At 43.0% G+C, this 12,649-nt stretch overlaps 1 protein-coding gene across 2 annotated transcripts in view; it reads left to right on the top strand.

Annotated features, from left to right (window-relative positions):
• The window catches only part of PLA2G4A (phospholipase A2 group IVA), a 72,958-nt gene that overhangs the window by 16,645 nt on the left and 43,664 nt on the right, over nucleotides 1–12,649 (top strand). For both annotated transcript variants that reach the window (XM_086617268.1, XM_086617267.1), the window contains exons 3-4: nucleotides 7,098–7,246; nucleotides 10,823–10,936. In XM_086617268.1, coding sequence (XP_086473394.1) covers nucleotides 7,098–7,246; nucleotides 10,823–10,936 — 263 coding nt within the window. The remainder of the gene's footprint in view (nucleotides 1–7,097; nucleotides 7,247–10,822; nucleotides 10,937–12,649) is intronic.

Here is a 12,649-nt window from a genome sequence, read left to right as displayed (position 1 = left end):
GTCTGAATTCAAAGTCAAGGGAAGAACCTCTTCTCCTTCGCAGGCCTGGAGGCTGCACTTCAGCAACACAGTAAATCCAGCCCTGGGGCTGCTGGGAGGCCACCAAAACCTCTAAAGCCTCACGATACCAAAGCCAGATCCAGTGTAAACTTGTTCTGCGGATTGGGAAAACGCTGCCGGTCGAAATTTGTGTTAGCGGACTCTCTGCCAGACTAGCAATAACCTATACGCCATCAACTAACACAGATCTGGAAGAAAAGTCAAATTGTGGGTTCTGAGTAATTTCCCAGGAATGCGGCGATGTGCCTAAACCTCCTCTAGACGGAATTATCGCTGCCCAGATCTGGCGTTACCGTGGCCCCGCAGCCGCGCCGCCTCTTCCTCCTCTCCTGCCTCCTGTGTCTTTGTTGGCGGAGTGCTAGGCATTTAAATTAATTTTTAAAAAACCTCAAACCCCTTAGATTCTGGCATACTACTAGAAAAACAGATTTTCCTCCCGCTGTTGCAAGCTGCTGGTTTAGTCACTTTTTTTCACTGCTGTCTGTCTGCAAAGGGAACTGTACAGATAACCTAAAGAAGTGGATATCTTTTTTTATCTTGACACCTGTACGAATTCGGATTGAAACTAGGAAGGGTTCAACTGACTTGCTTGGGTTTTGTTTTTTCCTTTCAAGGCTGGATCAGTGGAACCACCAGTGATGTCCCACCTCAGTAAACTGGGTGGTAGCGCAGTGCCTGTGCTGGGAGTTCGGTTCTTTCCTTCGCTTGAAGTAACGCCGGAGATGAAAAGCACTGTAATAAAAGGCACTAATAATCTCTAATAAACGTGTTACCCAATCACAGGGTTTCTCATCCATAGCTGCTGCTCTGGGAGCTGCCTTACTTCATTCGTAGTCACCTTCCGCTCATGAAATCTCGCACTGCATCATCCCCTTTGCAAAATCCCTCTTGAAAATGAAGGTCAAAAGCCCTGGCATTCCCTCTAGCGCCTTAAACGGGCAGCAAATAACCTGTCACCTCCTCCTTGGGACCCCTCACTAGCAATCTCTGTGTGTACTCCTGGATATTTCAGGTTCCCTGTGGCCTTCTGGCATGTCTCCAGCCTCTTAGTCTAGCATCTGTGTTACTGCTAGAGTACGAATTTGTCTGTTTGAAGACTCTCAAGAGTATCTGCACCGTGTGAATGGGACACCTGAATTTGTAGCAGACTTGGCTACAGTCCTCTGTGAAACTGGAGATTCAGAATGATTCTAAAAACACAGCTCAAAGGTTCAGCCTTGTTGCTGTTAGTTGCTGCCGTGTTTTATGGTGTTGAATGGAGGCTGTGTGGCTGCGATCGTTTTTAATGCCAAGATTTCCTAAGAGGGTGACGAGATGCTTTTGTATGTGGCCGCCTGACACAGCCAGTTCTGCTCCTGCTGGTCCCAGGCTTCACCTCTTCAGGTGAGAGAAGAACTTCCTGGTCTCCAAAATCACACTGGCAGCCTCCGCAGCAATGGCTCTACCTGCTTGTTCGATGCCCATGAGTTGGCAGGGAGGCTGCACCGAGCTGATGTCTCACCCTGGGCACCCAGCAGCCTGGTCAGACTGTGCCACCTGTCTCACCCTGAGCACCCAGCAGCCTGGTTGGACTGTGCCACCCATCTCACCTTGGGCACCCAGCAGCCTGGTCGGACTGTGCCACCCCCTCTGTCCCATCACACGGCCGGGTGGCATTGCTGGCTGCTCTATGGAGCACCTGTGGCTCTGCCTTTTTTCCATTCCTCCTTGCTCATCTGATTAATTTGAATTAATTTATCCATTCCTGGTGCCATGTTCTCCTGAACACAGGAGATGTCTTTTTTTAGGCCTTTAGTCTGTTTCTTCACTAGTGTGCAGCAGAGCAAGCGTAAACCAAATCTAAAAATTCATACATTTGTCAATATGTTTGGGAATTAATGATATTTGACAATTATTGATAAGTACTGTTTTTAAGAATTCCGTTTTTTAAATCTGAAAGATCACATTAAACTGAGAAAAAACATGGTTTTAAAATTCATTACATTTTCACCTGACTGTGGCAGAGAGGCCAAATTGTATTTCCATGTCACTGCAAAGCATATTGTCCAGTGAGCCCCAGAAAATTCACTATTTGAATACAAAATCCGTTATGATTTTTGAACACACATCAAAACTATGTTTCTGGCCTGGGAAGAGAGGTAGCTCATGCCGTGCTGGTTTACAGACAAAAAAAGGCAAATTCTTATGGTGCAGAATTCTTTTGTAGCAAACCACGTTTTGGAATACTTGAAGAACTTTGCATTTCTTTCAACTTTTGATCGACAAATGAGGTAAATTTTAATGTACATTAAATGTACATTAAATGTAAATTTTAATGTAGTGGCTTCATCCTTGCTATTTTGTATTTGAACAGGCTTTCCATAATTTCTGTATGTCTGTTATGCTGTTGAAATAATTGAAATTGGAATGACTGAAATATAAATTATATGTCTGAAATGTTAATTGCATTAATATGGGGGCCTGATGACAGTCGTCTCACCAAATTAGTAACATAAGATGAAATGGTTTCCAGTCATTGTAGAAAATTTTACAGGTTTCTTTAATAGACAGGTTGCTTAAAGCATTACTCATTTTTAATGCGATAATAGTTGGTCCTAATTAGTGTCCATTGTGTGTTTCACTTTGTGATTCACAATGTAATTTAGAGATAGAATTCTATAGCAATTACTTAACCAGGAGATAAATCAAACAAGGAAAAGTCATTGAAACTTTACTTCCTACCTCTTGGCTATTTCTTAAGCTACTGTGTTTAAAAAAAAACCCAACAGTTTAGATGCTGACTCTGCTTTGGTTGTTGGATATTTATCTTCAGCTCCTGGAGATTTGGTGGACGCTGTAAATCTTACAAAATATTTATTATGAGCATCTTGTTAATTACAGTTCATCTGGCTGTAAGCTGCTAATTGCAGGCCCCTCTGTTAGCTCCATTGACATCAATGCTGAAACTCCTGATTTTATTTTTGGGTGTAAAGGTGGGGTACTCATATTTAATTGTCAGTTAATATTAATTTTTTCCCAAGAAACACTACTGTAGTCTGGTCCCTCTATTCCAGAGCCGTTAGATACGAAGCTTTTTGACACTGGGACCAGTGTGCCGTTTTAGTTGCGTGCACATGTTGAGGCACTTGCTGTGCAGAGTCCAAGGGTGCCAGGAGGAGAGGAATATGAGGTCATACCATACACTCACTGTCTTGTGGTAGTGCGTGTGTCTATGTGCAAACCTTCCAAGTTTTCCCTTTGCAAACCTTCCAAACTTTTCCTACTTTTGAAAGCGGAGACGCGCTGCAGATTGCTAGCCTGTGAGTTCCGGAGGAGTCACACGGGAAGCCTTGCACAAAGAACAGCCTGGAGCCTCGCTGAGCTGTGTAGAAACTGCATTTTCGTCGGAAGTGTCCTGAGCAAGAAGTATGGATTCTTGCATGTCGTTTCTCTTGTAAAGTCTGGGGTTGGTATTTCAAGTAGGCTGCTGAAACAAAAGAGCGATTCCACGACAGCGTTGGCTCTGCATGGATGAACTTCATCCTCTTGTAGTGATTACGCTTGTGAAACGTCAGCTTTTGGCCCGTAAATGATTTCATAAAGGTGAAATAGTGAAGGGTTTAGAGAACTTGTCCAGTGAGGAGCGGCAGAGGGAGCTGGGACTGGTCAGTCTGGAGAAGAGGAGGCTCAGGGGGGACCTTCTCGCTCTCTACAGTTACCTGAAAGGAAGCTGTAGGGAGATGGGGGTCGGTCTCTTCTCCCACGTTAGGAATGACAGGACGAGAGGGAATGGCCTCAAGTTACACCAGGGGAAATTTAGGTTGGATATCAGAAAAAATTTCTTTCCAGAGAGGGTTGTGAAGTATTGGAACAGGCTGCCCAGGGAGGTGGGGGAGTCCCCATCCCTGGGGGTGTTTAAAAACCGTGTGGATTTGGTGTTGAGGAACGTGGTTTAGGGACCCTGACAGTGCAGGGTGAATGGTTGGACTCGATCTTGAGAGTCTCTTCCAACCAGATGATTCTATGATTCTTTTTAAAATCAAAATATCGATAATGGCAGTAATCTGGCTAATTTTCAGTTAAAGTTTTGGATGAGCTTTTTGAAAAACATACCAAACATTAGTTTGGTGCAAATTGTTTGCTACTACAAGTCCCCTGGGAAAGACACAAACCAGAATAAATACGTTTGTGTAGAAGGATGCATACTCTGTCTGTTTGTCTGTCTGTGCAAGGTAACTTTAGTATTTTGAAATATATGAAGTGAATACTGTTGTGTTATTGCCAGTTGCTGGTAGCTGATTTTTGGTCCCCAACCAGTAATACAGAGTAAGATTTTGATTGCTACAGAATAGCTTTTAGCAATATCTTAATCAGAGCACGCGGTCTTCCAGTATTTTTCCTCTTCATCTGAAGAAGGAAGTTATAAAAGAATAGGTTTTCATTTTCTTAATTGAAAGTAGCCCAAAGTAAACTTTCAAACATGAAAAGGCAGATGATTAACTCTTTGCCTGGAGTTAAAAAAGATGATGAAGGCAGGGAGTGAGGGGGCGGCTTGGCAGGACGGAGTTACGGAGACTGATTTTTCTAAGTTTAGCTGTGCCGTGCCGTGGGTTTCGTTTCTGTTTCAACACTTGTTTGGAGTCTGTCTGATAGGAAGTTAGTAATGGCATCTGCATGCCAGCTGTGCAGTGCTCTGGCCTTTCCCCGTGCTTTGGGGTTTCAAATGCAGGTAGGGAACCCTTTACTGGTTTTGTCCAAAAGGGAAAAACAGAGGTTTGTAACTTTTAGTTAGACCTGATCACATCATCACCCAAAAAACGGAATGGAAAGGGAAGGATTGATCTTTTGCCCAGAACGCTCTTCAGCACCAGGATTTTGGTAAAAAAAACCAGGCTTTTGTATGCGAGTTCAGTCTCTTGGCAGCACAATTGTGTAGTTTTTATTACCAAAGTAGTGCTTGGTGTCCCGACTTACCAGCTGAGATTTTGTCAGTGCTGATTTCACCAGATATTTTGCTGTTTAGTTCCGAGGGGCCTTGATTTCCTTCTTCCTGGCACAGTTTTGTGCAGTAATTCAAGGGAGCTAATGCATTCAGTAAAAGTTGGCAAGTAGGTCCATCCACCAGTGAGAAAACAGATTTTAAAAGCACTTGGGGGCTGATCCCCCTCTTCCCCTGACTTTAAGAGCGAGCCAAGATCAGACATAAATTCGTAGGAGCTAATAAAGATTGCTGTTTAAAGGCTTTCCACACTGGTGCCCAACTTGAAATGGCTGCTTGTTAATTAGGCAGGTAGCAGCGTGATCTGCCAAATCGCAGCAATTAGCTAAGCCCCGCAGATACGGAGCGCCGTGGACAACTCCCAGAGAAGTTCTGGGCAGCGTCGTAACAGTCCAAGGAAGTTCTCACACAGCGAAATCTTGGAGTCACAAAATCGATTTGCAGGCAAAATTTTCATTGTGAGAGCCTGAGTCGAGGAGAAGGTTTGTTTACTGTCCCAAAAGTTTTCCCACCTAGAGGAATACTTAATTCCAAGCATAACCCTTGCACGTTATTCTGCATCTCCAGAGATATTTGAAGTACTTTGCGGGCAAGTTCAGTGTCTTTTATGTTTGGCAGTGGCACCAGAAGACAACGTTAGGTCGGCTCATGTTTCCCACTAGAATTGCCAGGAGGCCAAACGTTTTGAATTTTGATTCCTTTCTGCCCTGGTACATGTACAGAACCTCCTGAGTAGTTTCAGAAAACCTTTTTTTTGTTGTTGATTGTTGGTTTTTTTTTCCAAAAGACAATCGATTCCCATTTGAAAGTCTAAAAATTTTTTTGTTTTACTCTTTTCCTCCTTCTCCCAGCTGAAATGATCATGTGGTTCTAGGCCTCAGCAATCTCCCTGATGACGTTTTCTTGAAATCCAAGAAGCTTTAAAACCTTTTGGCTCTGTTGAAAAAAGTATCCTTAGACTTTAAGTGTACAAGGAGGAATGTTCAGACCAGTTTCACCTGTTAATGAGTTTTAATCTCTTTCGAAAAAAAGACCTTTAAGAAAAGGATTCTGGTTTATGGTGGGTGTTGTATTTGCTTGCAAATGTTTCACTAAAGCAGAGGGCAAACTTTGAAGAGAGGATACTGGAAAGATGTGCGCATTTTGCCGCAGCAGAGCGGGTGGTATGATCATGATCACCAAATCCACCGAAATAACTTCCCATGCTCTCCTGTGAAGCATCTGAGCAATGTTGTAGGGAAATCTGTAAAGGCCTACATCAGCCTTGACAGAAAAAAAGGCTCATTGGACAGAAAAAAACCTCATTGGACAGGAAAAGTACTCCATGCTTTAACTGGTTGGAGAGGTGGGATTTTTAGGGCTGCCAACAACGCGTTCTTTGCTCTCAGGAACGGCTGCTGTTAGACAATTCAGCTGAGTTTTGTCCATGTGTATTTTTCTCCCACTGATAGTTCTGATTAGCTGCAGTTGGTGTGCGTTTCTATGTTTTCAGTTGGTGCTCTGGGCAGTTATTATTCAAATATACCGTGTAAATAAGATCTTGCTTTTTTGGTGACCTCCACGAAGCTCTGGTGATTGCACTGGCTTCACATTTGAACAGCTCTCTACGCGGTGTTCAGCAGTGTGAGTGACTTGACTGGTTTCCTTTATGATTGCCAAACCAGCAAAGGTGAAAGAGGATCCAAAACTGTCTACCAAGCTGCTTGTTTGCGTTCAAGACTGGTTTTGTGGAATACTTACTTCTGTTGCAGAAGCCACAGTAATTAAAGAGAGGAAGGGGGTAGAAGTATATGTATTTCCAATAAACTTGAATCAGTCCCAGTGCTGTTCTGTTTATTCCAGGCTTTTCTCCTCCCCTCTTAAAAGCATAATGCTTGTTTCTTTTTGGAAGATTGTTAATATCACTGTATCCTTCATGTCATTGTATTCAAGTAGTTTGTAAAGCTGAACGTTTTTCTGTCATAGACCGTGAAGTGATCTGTGGTTTCACGTCATTGTGTTGATGATCACAACCCAAACTTGAGTTTCATCTAACTTGAACATTGGTTTTGCTCTGTAGTTGACACTCCAGATCCTTACGTGGAGCTGTTCATCCCTTCCGCCCCTGACTGCAGGAAGAGAACGAAACATTTCAATAACGATGTGAATCCTGTGTGGAACGAGACCTTTGAGTTCATTTTGGACCCCAACCAAGAGAATGTTCTTGAGGTAAATCACATGGCTGAGCTGCTTCTGTGAAAATGACAGTTGTACAACGTCTGGAAGATTGAAATAACAGTAGCTTGTACATGTATGGCATCTGTTGTCCCGAGATTTCAACTTTTTTTTTTAAATACTAAAGACTGATTTTTGCCTTTAAGCACAGTGCTGAGCAAGAGGTATTTTATAAATTGTGTTATTCAAGGAGTAGTCTTGAGAGTCATTGTGAGATATGCCTCTGAGTCATCTCTCGGACTGCTCCTGAGAGCTCGTAGCTCACTATTCTTCACATCAGCCATAAATTATTTTCTTCTTGCTTCTTACAACTGATTCAACTATTATGGACAGTGAATAGCTGGCGATGAGGTCAAGTCTCTGCCCATTCCCTCCTTCTCCCTGAGGAGACAGAAAGCAGAAGTGTGGTTCTGCTTTCTCCTCTATTCCTGAAACCAAGGGCTGAGTAGCCTACCCAGTGATGTTTTGGGTGCTCTTATTCCTTGTGCAGGCTTGTCAACTAAGCCACCACAAAGTCTCAGTATGTTGAGCCTTTCTGGGTTGCGTACAACCAACCCAGAGTGGTAAGTGTGACTATTTTGGAAGTGGGCATGGCAAGCATTTTCATGTTATCTATAGTCCTTTGTCAGCTCAGTTCTTTGCAGGGGATGGCCCTCACACATGAAGTCTTCTGACCCAAGCTTGTGGAGTTTCAGTCTAAATTGGCCAACAGGGACAGAGGCTAACGCCTGTGAAGCTTCTGTTTGAGCTAGTAACCGTAATCTCTTGAGGCTAAGCTGTTCAAGATCTGAAAATTGAGTTGTGCTTCCTACAAGGCTCCCTGTGTACCTGGGGAGGGGGGTAGGTTCTACAGTTTGGGGAGGAAGAATCCCACGATCAGCTCAGTGGAGCACAAAGAACTGTCATATGTATCCTGCACAAAAGACAATGGTACTAGGGAATTCACAGTAACTTCACTACCGCTTTGCAGAAAGCAGATTATCCAAAATAGCTTCTACCAGCTGGTCAGGTGAGTTGGTTCTTACTAAATGTTTTGCTTGTAGGCGTGCAAACTGTCCACAGGAAACTTGAGAAGAGTTTGAAATCTCGAACGTAGCTCTTGCTTTCTAATAACAAGTCAGGCAAATCGATATGAGGAATTAGAAAGAGGAATGGAGTGATTCTGGCTTCTTCCTGAGAAAGTATTTGTGGAAAGAGGAAGAAGAAAAGAACTTGAGTTCATCAACCTGCCTTTGTTGCAGTAAGGGAAATCCAAATTGTTTCAATTTCGTCTGATAAAGCCTTTGTGGATTCTAACAGAAGTCCTAGGGCAGAGAGTTTTACCTGCCTCTTTGCAGATCCTGTGCTTTTTGGAAGATCTGCAGGAGCTAGAGCTGGCTAAATAATTGCTGTGATCTTTAGTAGCTCTCATGATCTTCGAAAGATGAGCAGAATGGTAAACTGAGGACTAGCAAATAATAGTTAAAACACAGTCCCTTGGTTTTACTGGCATTGTGTAAAGACTGGGTCAGATGCAGTGACACTTAGGCAGCTTCTCCAGTAAGGTATGAATTTGTTGAGTACGGAATTTCGTTCAAGGATTTTTAAAGGATAAATTGTTAAAGTCATGAACAGCAGTGGCCTGCTGCCTTCCTGGGAACAGTACCACCTCTTGTGCTCTGTATCTTTCTGCATTCTGATGTGAAAAGTTGAGATGCTGGCAAGCCATTCATTTCTTCCTGTTACATGATCTCAGCTGGTTTTGACCACGTGGAGGCCTGGGTCGTTCGCTTCCTTCTGTGGTGATAATGTGACTAGCTGATTTTCCACCAGGGTGAGAACTCCCAGTTACTAAAATTAATTTGGCTAACGCTTTGTGAGGTGTGTGTTGAATTTTAGCATGCTTTGATGCAGATGTTGTAAAGTACAGGACTCGGGTGCTGGCGCGCTGTTGATTTCCAGCTCAGTATGGCCACAGCATGCTGCCAGGCTCTGTGAGTCTCTGTCTCCTGTAACAGAGCACAACAGGACTGACTGTAAGTACAATGTGGAAATGTGTGTTTACAGTAACCAAAGGCTGTTGCTGATTTCTGACATGTATGCTCTAAAATTCCGTGGGAATTGCCTGCAAAGAGCCCGTGATACCATGTAATAACACTTGATTGTGGACCTGGTAGATATCTATACTTGCATACACATGTCTTGTTCATGGTGAACGTTCTCTTCACCATGAGAGGTGTAGTCATTAGGTTAAAAACGATGTTTGTGTTCTGCCAGTGTGGTACATATGCCCAGTGCCCCACAGAGCCTTTGGATTCTGCATGGACTGTGGTGTCAGAATTGGAATCTGGAAAACCACCTCCCCACCTAAAACCTCCCTGTGAACTCCCAGGCTCACACAGACTTCACAATCCTCTTGCCTCATCAGATTATTTTAAGCTAAATCTTTAATCCCGAGTGCAGTTTTCACTCTGAAGTGCTACCAAAATCCCATTAAGAAGTTTTTGCTGTCGTTGGTTTTAGAAGACAGCCCTCAGAGATTACAGCAATAAGTAGAAAGTTCTGCAAGGAAACAGAAGAACGTAGATGCCATTAAAATCATGAGTTCTGTCCTAAAATACAGTTCATCATTTCAAAGGGTTGCTTGTGGCACAGGATGAAGAGGATTCTTTATAGTTGAGAAGAGACTGAACCCAGATGTAGCAACTAGTTATTCAAGTGATTTTATCTTAATTCCATTTGTTTTGTACAAAAGATACGGTCCAAACCGCAAACATATGATATTTTAGAAGATACAATTCCACAAAGTGGAAAAAAATCCTAAGCCAAATGAGTTTGGAGAACTCTAATAGAAACCATGTAAATGATAATTTGAAATTCTTTCTGAACATCTTACTTGAGAACTTGGAAGGCTGCCACTGAGAAAAAAGGCTGCTGGATGTAGACCCAGCTGGATTAGAGCAAAAGCATTGAACAGTGTTCCGCAGTATCCGCATACATCTTTGGATGGTATCACATTTTGGGAAGGTATATACTCTGGCACAGAGGATATGAGGAGAGACTTGAAGATATGGCTGGATACAGAGGAAAGCTTTGTGTAATTTGGAATGCTGCATGTTTTGCCAGTACATTGTTCTAAAAACCTTGGTCTGTACCAAACCTTGGATGTGTGAATTCTATCTTCACCGAAATGTTTTTTTGGTGTATCGCCTTTAAAACTGTATTAATTTCTTCGTAAAGAAGTTCTGCTTACTGGAAATTCAAAGTAACTGTGTGTTTTATATGTATAATTGGAAGTTATTATGTCTGCTTAGAAAGACGATGAGATTTACTGACAAAGGTGCTCAGATGAAAAATGCTTTTCAAATTATGCCATTGTAGCCTGCGATTGCATGCCTTGAAGGTGCCACCTACACTCTACACGAGCTTAGCCTGATTGAAAGGAGCACATCTGTTGGCATTGATGGTTGACAGGGTTGGGTTAGGCCTATCCCTTTTCCATATAAGATTTCTTTTACTTTAGGCATAGGCTGTATGGGATTAAAAAGGGATTTATCGGAGTAGAATTGAATACCTGTGTATCTTTTCTAGGTTACTTTGATGGATGCCAACTACGTTATGGATGAGACTCTTGGCACATCCACATTTCCTATATCTTCTCTGAAACTGGGAGAGAAGAAGGAGGTCCAGTTAACTTTCAATGCTGTAAGTTGCAACATTCATAGCTTTGCCTGGGTTGGTGCAGCTTTGAACGTGATGGAAAGTTCTTGAAAGAGCACCTGAACTCTTTGTTGTGTAGACCAGGGCGTACCACGTTTCAGCCCTTTACCAGGTGTCTGAATTCTGTCTGTGCGACGTTCTGGTTAGATAGGTCTTCACAGACCAACAGAGGATGGTGCTTATAAAAGTCAAAGTGATGTGCCCTAAGGACTCTTACGGAGTCTGATGTTACTCAGAGTATTCCCTCAGTCACTTTTTTAAACCATGAGAAAAACATTTGACCTGCTCTTGATACTTGTCTGAAGGAAATCCAAGACTATTTCTGATCCCATCAGTCTACCTCAGTACTGTACATACCTGTTTTCTTAATGTAGAGCTAAGTTTTTAATTCAAGAAGGGGTTTGAATATCATGGAAGCAATAAGGATGGCAGCCTTTCAATCAGGAAATAGCTGAATATATGGGGGCACAGGAGAGCGTATCTCGGGAGGATTGTTCTCTTCATACCTTGTCCTGAAGCTCGTTTTCTAAGCATTCACCTGCTGAGAGGAGAATTTAAGCAGTGCCACTGAATCATAGAATCACAGAATCACCCAACGGTTTGGGTTGGAAGGGACCTCAAAGATCATCTAGTTCCAGTCCCCCTGCCATGGGCAGGGACACCCTCCACTACACCAGGTTGCCCAAAGCCTCATCCAACCTGGCCTTGAACACTTCCAGGGATGGGGCAGCCACAGCTTCTCTGGGCAACCTGTGCCAGTGCCTCACCACCCTCAGAAGGAAGAATTTCTTCCTTAGATCTAATCTACATCTCCCCTCTTTCAGTTTAAAGCCATTGCCCCTTGTCCTGTCACTACACACCCTTGGAAAAAGTCCCTCTCCAGCTTTCCTGTAGCCCCTTTAGGTACTGGAAGGCTGCAATAAGATCACCCTGGAGCCTTCTCTTCTCCAGGTTGAACAGCCCCAACTCTCCCAGCCTGTCTCCATAGCAGAGGTGCTCCAGCCCTCGGATCATCTTCGTGGCCTCCTCTGGACCCTCTGAATGCCTCAGTGGCCCTGCTGAGAGAATCCTCTTTAAAATCTAGTTTCAAACTTTCACTTGCTAAACCAGTTTCTGCACCACTTGGTTCAATTCAGTTTAGTGGCCTTTGTTAAGTGAGAGGTTACACAGGTTTTGCTCGTCAGTGTAGCACCTCTGCTGCTGATGCCTGTGGCTTCCAGGGAGCTAACAGAAATTCTTTTATGATACGTTCCACTTTCAATAAATGGCTTGTAGTAATGCAGCCCTGGTTGACATACAACAATGGGAACACTCTAAAAAGAAAGGCAAGTCCCAATTGGATTATTCTCTTCAAACATGTTTACAAAACAGATGGAGTCAGTTTAACTAACAGGGGTTGTCTGCCTGCATGGTAAATCCTGGAAATTGTTGTTAAATCTGTGTGTAATTGAGCTGCTTCTCCACAGATTAAAATCCTGTTATTTATTAGCGTAACCTATTGCAGGCCGTTCTGAACATAGTTTAGGACTCGTAGTTATATCCATCACATCTGGTTGTCTTTATGGGTACATATATCATATGCATAAAGGTTATCTTTATATGTATATATATCATATATATCATATGTATAAATACTGTCTGCATTTCTGTTTTGGGTTTATTACGTGATCAGAGGTCTTGCTTTGTGACTGCTCTGCT

Source organism: Tauraco erythrolophus, chromosome 10, assembly GCF_009769465.1.
Source record: "Tauraco erythrolophus isolate bTauEry1 chromosome 10, bTauEry1.pri, whole genome shotgun sequence".
Classification (NCBI taxonomy): Eukaryota; Metazoa; Chordata; class Aves; order Musophagiformes; family Musophagidae; genus Tauraco; species Tauraco erythrolophus.
Note: the sequence above shows the minus strand (reverse complement) of the source record. Positions and strands in the feature narration are given on the sequence as shown.